Source organism: Malaclemys terrapin, chromosome 10, assembly GCF_027887155.1.
Source record: "Malaclemys terrapin pileata isolate rMalTer1 chromosome 10, rMalTer1.hap1, whole genome shotgun sequence".
In the NCBI taxonomy this organism is placed as follows: Eukaryota; Metazoa; Chordata; order Testudines; family Emydidae; genus Malaclemys; species Malaclemys terrapin.
In genome coordinates this window covers 15,929,255-15,936,704 of record NC_071514.1, presented here as the reverse complement: position 1 = coordinate 15,936,704, position 7,450 = coordinate 15,929,255, and the positions used below count along the sequence as shown (strand labels likewise).

Genomic DNA, 7,450 nt, shown 5'->3' with positions numbered 1-7,450 from the left:
CACCTCATGATAATGAGGCTGGGTTTGGAGTTGCATTGTGGGTTAGGCTATGTACTGCTTAGTGGGAGGTGGCAGGCCCCTGGCCCTGGCCTCTTTATGCCATTCTAGTGGTGGAGAGAGGTTGCAAAGGGGACAGAGTGCAAAGGGGACCCGCACAAGAATTCTTTCTGTGCAGGGGCAGAATAGGAGCAGCATATGTAGCCTTACACTGCCCATCCTTAGTCTCTGGTGTATGGGCATCCTGAGAGCAGATGGATTGTTTCAGGGACGGGAGGGGGAATGGCTAGAGTGCTCAGCACCTGGCAATGGTGGGCTCCACTGAAGCCCAATGGCAGCTGTGCAGAAGTTACAAGTTAGGATCCATAGAGAGCCCCTCTATGTTGGGATCCACATTGACCTGCACATTATCCCAGAATATGTGAGGGGCAAGCAAGAGTAGCTTGGTCTCACCCTAGCCCCACCCCTCGGGCTGTGCTATCTGTGCTTCATCTCGTGAGAGGTACAGCACGGATTCTGGCCCCAGCCCACAGCCTGGTGAATTGGTTCAACTGTCTTAAGAAGCTAAGAACTGCTACCCTACTGCAGCTATTTCCTCTTCTATTTCTCGGTCATGTAAAGATTAGGAGAAGAGAAAGCTTTTAAATTGAACGGGATGCACATCTCTATTTAAGGAGAGGAGCATCCCAAAACTTTGGACATGAAGTGTTTAAGGTTTCTAGACTGACTGAATACCCCGAGAAATGCAAAAAATAAAAATAAAATAAGAATAAAAAAATCACCTAATCATTTATACTGAGAGGCAGTGGGTGAGCACAAATACCATTGTGTTGCTGTTCCTCACTGTGCATACAAACAGACACAAGACACAGAAACCCTGAGCAGATAACTGCTGTGACATTATTTCCTGTGCTGCTGGAACATTTCTGTGCATGCAGGAATGCTTGCGGCGGGTAGGTGGCAGCACACCACTGAGCAAACCAAACCATCTTTTGCTTGACAATAACATAAATTAATCATTTATGCTCTCAGACAAGTTGGTTCTGAAGTATTAATAATTTTCATTAATTTAGAGGGGGAAGTCACTTAGGCCCCTCAAAGGCCCATGGATCACCTCTGCTCCAAGATCTCTCTCTTGAGTGGTAACAGCTAATTTAGACCCCATCGTTTTGTATGTATAGTTGGGATTATGTTTTCCAATATGCATTACTTTGCATTGATCAACATTGAATTTCAGCTGCCAGTTTGCTGCCAGTCACCCTGTTTAGTGAGATCCCTTTGTGACTCTCTGCAGTCAGTTTTGGACTTAACTATTTTGAGTAATTTTTTATTGTCTGCAAATTTTGCCACCCCCTTTTCCAGCTCACTTATGAATATGCTGATCCGCACAGATCCCACTACAGATCCTTGGGGGACCCTGGTATTTACCTATCTCCATTGTGAAAACTGACCATTTATTCCTACCCTTTGTTTCCCAACTTTTAACCAGTTACTGATCCATGAGAGGCCCTTCCCTTTTACCCCATGACAGTTTACTCTGCTTAAGAGCCTTTGGTGAGGGACCTTGTCAAAGGCTTTCTGAAAGTTCAAGTACACTATATGAACTAAACCACCCTTGCCACATGGATACTGGCCTACTGTAATTGCCAGGAACTCCTCTGGAGCCGTTTTAAAAATTGGCATTACATTAGCTACCTTACAATCATTGGGTAGAGAAGCTGATTTAAATGCCAGAATACATACTACAGTTAATAGTTCTGCAATTTCATGAGTTCCTTCAGAACTAATTTATCAGTTGTTTCACAACTTCCTCTACTGACACCTCAATCTGGGAGAGTTCCTCAGATTTGTCATCTAAAACAAATCGCTCAAGTGTGGGGATCTGCCCCACATCTTCTGCAGTGAAGACTGATGCAAAGAATTCATTTAGCGTCTCCGCAATGGCCTTCTCTTGCTTGAGTACTCCTTTGGCAGCTCGATTGTCCAGTGGTCCCCCTGACTGTTTGGCAGGCTTTCTGCTTCTGATGTACTTACATTTTGTTGCTGTTAGTTTCTGTGTCCTTAGCTAGTTGCTCTTCAGGTTCATTCTTGGCCTGCCTTATACAGTACTTTTATATTTGATTTGCCAGAGTTTATGCTCCTTTCTATTTTCCTCACTAGGATTTGGCTTCTAATTTTTGAAGGATGTCTTTTTGGATAAGTCAGAGGTAGAGGATGGCATGGTTGTTGGCCCCTACCATTCAGAGACCCTGCTCTTCTCTCCTTCCTCCCAAGCACCCTGTTGACACTGGGAGCACCAATACCTCTTTCTCAGCTGCTGCCGGGGCCGGCTCCAGGCACCAGCTTACCAAGCAGGTGCTTGGGGCGGCCACTTCGGAGAGGGGCGGCACGTCCAGCTGTTCGGCGGCAATTCGGCGGACGGTCCCTCACTCCTGCTCGGAGCGAAGGACCTCCCGCCGAATTGCCGCCGCAGATCGCGATCGCGGCTTTATTTTATTCTTTTTTGTTTGGCTGCTTGGGGCGGCCAAAACCCTGGAGAAGGCCCTGGCTGCTGCCCAGTAAACCCCCCTGTAATTTGTGTGTGTGTGTGTTCACAGTACAGTAGGCCATATCACTTAATGCTGACTGGATCAGTATTCTCTTATACCTGGATTCCCTGAGAGATGGAGGAGTTGTGTGTGGGAAGAACTTTGTCACAGTCAGTCACTCCATTCCAATCGTCAGAGCCTGATCTTCACTCACATGGGGGCTTTTGTGGGAATAAGGGCAGAAGTATAATCTTATAGAGCTGACACCCCCTTCTTCCATAGGCAAGAGGAAAGATATACCAGATTTTGGTTCCCTCTTATCACTAACTGTGAAGATTTAGTCACCATCTCCATGCAGTCCAGAGTGAAGCATTGGCCACTGCCAGTGGCAGAGTATTTCTCAAGAGTTGCCTGTTCCAATAGTGTGCACTTTTCTTTTAAAAAGCAAAATGTGGCAGATCCTCAATGGGTGTAAATCAGCACAGGCCCGTTGAAGCGACACCAATTTACACAAGATGAGGATGTGGCCCCTACTAATGTATTCGTGTAAGGCCTCACTTCCTGCATCTACATCATTTAGGATTTTTTTTTCTACTCTTTGACCTCAGTCAGAATTTTTCTTTCATTTCTGAACTCATAGCCACAACCCACACATTCATTTAAGGAAGCTTTACAGGAACTTTCTGTGATGCAAGTGCCTCGCTTGTAGTTATTTAGTTCAGCTTTTAGAGTGGATTAGCAGTTTCACACTGGTCAAAGGCTGTGATTTGCTCTGAGCCTGCTTCTAAATGGAACGCTCTGAGTACTGCTATGTTTACCATTTAGTCCAAGATTATCTGAAATACATTCTTCAGGAACCACAGCTTGGACCAGCCCCAAGCAGAGTTGCTCATGTCTTAAGAAATACTGTATCCTTTCTGCAAAAGGAAAATGAAGAGAGTCTGAAACCATGTTTGGACACACTTGATATTACCTCTGTAGATGCTGCCAGAAGAATTTTCACTGAAGTCGTGGATAAAGAATTTGCTGATGGAAACACTAACTGGGGACGGATTTTGACAATATTTATGTTTGGAGGAATTCTTTCTAAGAGGCTTCAAGAACACAAAGTTCAGCTTACAGGAGATAATAAAGAGCAGATTTCTTATTTCATCACCGAGTACATTATAAACAACAAGGCTGAGTGGATAGAGGCAAATGGAGGTTGGGTAAGTTTCAGAGCTATATTTTATAACCATTTTTCACTGTTGTCTAGATCAGGCGAATTTTCCTTAATAAATTAAAAAAAAATGTTCTTTTAACTACTGTCAAAAAGAATTGTCAACTTAGCCAGGGCTTTATCATTTGCTTTATTTAAAACTTTTATATCTTGAATTCTTCCTTAAGACTTAAAGCAAATATCTTGCTTCAGATCTAAATTAGAGGAAAATACAAGATCTTCTTAAGGTGCTTGTGACAGTATAAACCACTAAAGTAAGCCCTGAATCATTTTTACAGTACACTTTCCAAACTGAAATTAAAGTGGAAGGATGCAATAATAATGCTATGACTGGCGTGATCCAAAACCTTTTGAAGTCAATGGAAAGGGAAATCTTTATAGGTGAAATCCTGTCCACATTGAAGTCAATGGGAGTTTTGCCACAGAGCTCCATACAGCCAGGTTTTCATCCCCTGTCAATTTAGTTGTACAGTCTGATAATTAAGTATAATTGGGATTAAATCCCTCTTGCCTTATTCATGCACTGAGACTACATGTGTGAGTAGAAAAATTGGCTGAGATATTCCTAAGACTTCCCCATGGTTATTTTACAAATACGAGTAAAGTATTTGACAAACAGTAGTTCCTTTTTCCAGCGTCATATATATGACCATTTAATGAAAGTTCCTGTGCTGATGCAGAGGAAAGTTGTAGGAAACTCCGCTCTTCTGCTTTGCAGGGTTTCATCACGCAAACTTGATTTTCTGTAGGTGTTTAGGGGAAGTTGATGGTAAATGCCATCAGACCCTGAGATCCCCTGGTATTTTGTGTGTGTGTCTGTATGCAAATGTCACATTCTCTTCATATCGCCTCTTTGGGCACGATTCTGCTCTCAGTGCAATTATTCTTGATTTATACCATTGTAGATGAGCTCAGAATCAGGCTTATTTTCTCTTTTCTAACCTGTCTCCCTTTACTACTGTCTTTATCCTTTCCCACACTTTTTTCTAGCTTGCTTTTGTCTATTTCTGTTGGATAACAGTTGCAGTGAGTTAGTGGTGCTTCATACATCATGTTTATAGAAGCTCCTTTGCCTGCCTCTTTCAGTCAAACCTGTTTAAGGTCACCATCTATTCCTGACATTTTTTTCTCACAGTATCTGGAATTTTCAATAAGTACCTCATAACACCAGAAAGAGAAGGTTTAAAGGGGGAATATTTATAAGCATATTAAAACTGAAACACAGACAGTTATGTTACTTGCAGAAATGAGCCCAAACCACAAAGTTTAAATCCAACCTAAATAATGAACCTTCCCCAGAAGGGAGTAGGCAGGGAGGGAGCAAATTTGGCCATGTTATGACCTGGAGATGAGACAGGCATTGCATGATTTGCAAATAGTTTCAGCTATTGTTTTTAAAGCCCAGTTCATCTTTTTCTGAGGTAGTTGTCTGTAAACCTGCCTCTATGGGAATAAAGGCTCAACAGCTCTATTGAACTGAAAGCCTCCTGCTATCACAAAACAATGGTGCATTTTTCACGAGCTCATTATTTGAAAGCTATAACCAGACTGTACATATTCTTCTCCACAGGAAAACGGCTTCCTACCTATGTTTGAGGAAAAACGATCATGGCTGTCCTTATTCAACATTAAAGCAAAAATCATGGATGCTTTTTCCTTCTTCAGTCAGTACTATTGACAAGATGGAGATCAGCCTTTCCATGTAAACTGGATGTTGCCACAAGACACATTGCAGTGGCTTTCTTCAAGCAAGAGGAAAATGAATCAGCCTTCTAGAATTAAGGACATGTTTTCTTGCTTATATTATATTTTAATTTATATATTTACTAGTAAATGTTTAGGTGCTGGCTTATTTGACAACAGTAAAGACTGAAGTCCTCCTGCTATCGAAGAGGTACAGAACTGACTCCCAATATGCCTCAACCCTGACCTGGAGAGAACTCTTCTAGGCGAGACAGCAAGCAGTTCAGTGTCTATCTTCTCTGATGCACCTTCAAAGATGTGCATTGTTTCACCTACACATAATCCAATGGGTTAGGAGCAGTATCAGTTTTAATTCTGAATTTTAAAAATTTTGTGAATTAAATTTCTTACTTTATTGCATTTTGTTGTTTACTTAATCAGCAGTAGACTTCTTAAATAAAGAGGCTAAAACACTCACTCATGAAAGTACATGCAAGTTCATGAGCTGGATCAAATGATCACTTGGGACCAGCAATTTAAAATGTGTGTATATATTTACTAATCAGTACAATGGCATCTGTTTAATAATTTCTTTTTTTTAAAAAAAGGTTTTTCATATGCATGGAGTTCTTTCCACCTGCAATGACCACTTGATTTGTTTAAAGAGATGCTTTTAAATGGCCAAGTGCAAAAACTTTATTTGAAATCAATAAACTATTTGTATCTTCTATAATTAAAATGTGACCAATGGGTTTTTGGAAAAATATATTAAAATATAAACATATACTTAGGCTGAAAGTTTATTTTTACCAAGTTTCATCTCTGAAAAAACATTGTTTCTATTTAGCTGAGTTAGATACACCTGGTAAAGTAAGTGTGGGCATAGGTGCAAATCTAGGCAGTATGGGCCTGATCCAAAACCCATTGAAGTCAATACAAAGATTTGTTTACAAGCCAGTCTGTAGCATTTTTGGTGTATTATCTGGCAACTTGTATGAGCAGCCTGTTAGATCTTGATGAAATAATATATATGGATCAGATTTGGATGGCGGTACAGTACTAGATATTTAGGGGATACATTTAGTGAATGAAGTACAGTAACTCCTCACGTAACATTGTAGTTATGTTCCTGAAAAATGCGACTTCAAGCGAAACGATGTTAAGTGAATCCAATTTCCCCATAAGAATTAATGTAAATGAGAGGGTTAGGGTCCAGGAAAATTTTTTTCACCAGACAAAAGACTATATTATATATATATATATACACACACACAGTATAAGTTTTAAACAAACAATTTAATACTGGTACACAGTGATGATGATTGTGAAGCTTGGTTGAGGTAGAGGACTCAGAGGGTGAGATATTTCCCTTACTGCTAAATGATGAACTAGCAATTGGCTGAGCCCTCAATGGTTCTCTCTCACTCTACAAGGCAGCAGGAATGGAGGGAGATATGCGCATTTCCCTTAAGTACACTGCCTTGTTAATTAGATCAGCTTGCTGAGACCTCAGCTGCTGCAAGCTCCCTCCATCCTAAGCCCTGCTTTATGGAAGATGGGGTAAGCGGGGTGCAGGAGCAGGGGGGAGGGAGACACCCTGACATTAGCCCCCCCCTCCTTCCCTCCCCTCTGGCACAGTAAGCAGGAGTCTCGGGGAGCAGCTCCAAGGCAAAGGGAGGGAAGGGGGAGGGACACAGTGCGGGGAGGGACGCAGCTGAACTGCAGGCAGCTGTTGCACAGGGAACTTAGGGGAGTGGGGAGTTGATAAGGGGAGCTGATAGGGGGCTGCCGGTCCACCCTGGTTCCAAGCCCCCACCAGCTAGCTGCAAGGGGCTGCTCTTCCTGCAAGCAGTTTAGACAAAGCAGGCGGCTGCCAAACGACGTTAGAAGGGAGCATTGCACAACTTTAAACGAGCATGTTCCCTAATTGATCAGCAACAGAACAACGAAACAATGTTAACCAGGATGACTTTAAGTGAAGAGTTACTGTAGGAGCCTCTGAAAAGTCACAGAACATCCTCTA

The 7,450-nt window shown here is 42.0% G+C and overlaps 1 protein-coding gene across 1 annotated transcript; it reads left to right on the top strand.

Moving 5' to 3' along the window:
• Positions 1-3,248: 3,248 nt before the first annotated feature.
• BCL2A1 (BCL2 related protein A1) lies at positions 3,249-6,190 on the top strand. Its single transcript, XM_054042575.1, has 2 exons — positions 3,249-3,733; positions 5,315-6,190. Exons 1-2 carry the CDS (start codon positions 3,314-3,316, stop codon positions 5,420-5,422), a joined length of 528 nt encoding a protein of 175 aa, XP_053898550.1. The 5' UTR covers positions 3,249-3,313; the 3' UTR covers positions 5,423-6,190.
• Positions 6,191-7,450: the final 1,260 nt, after the last annotated feature.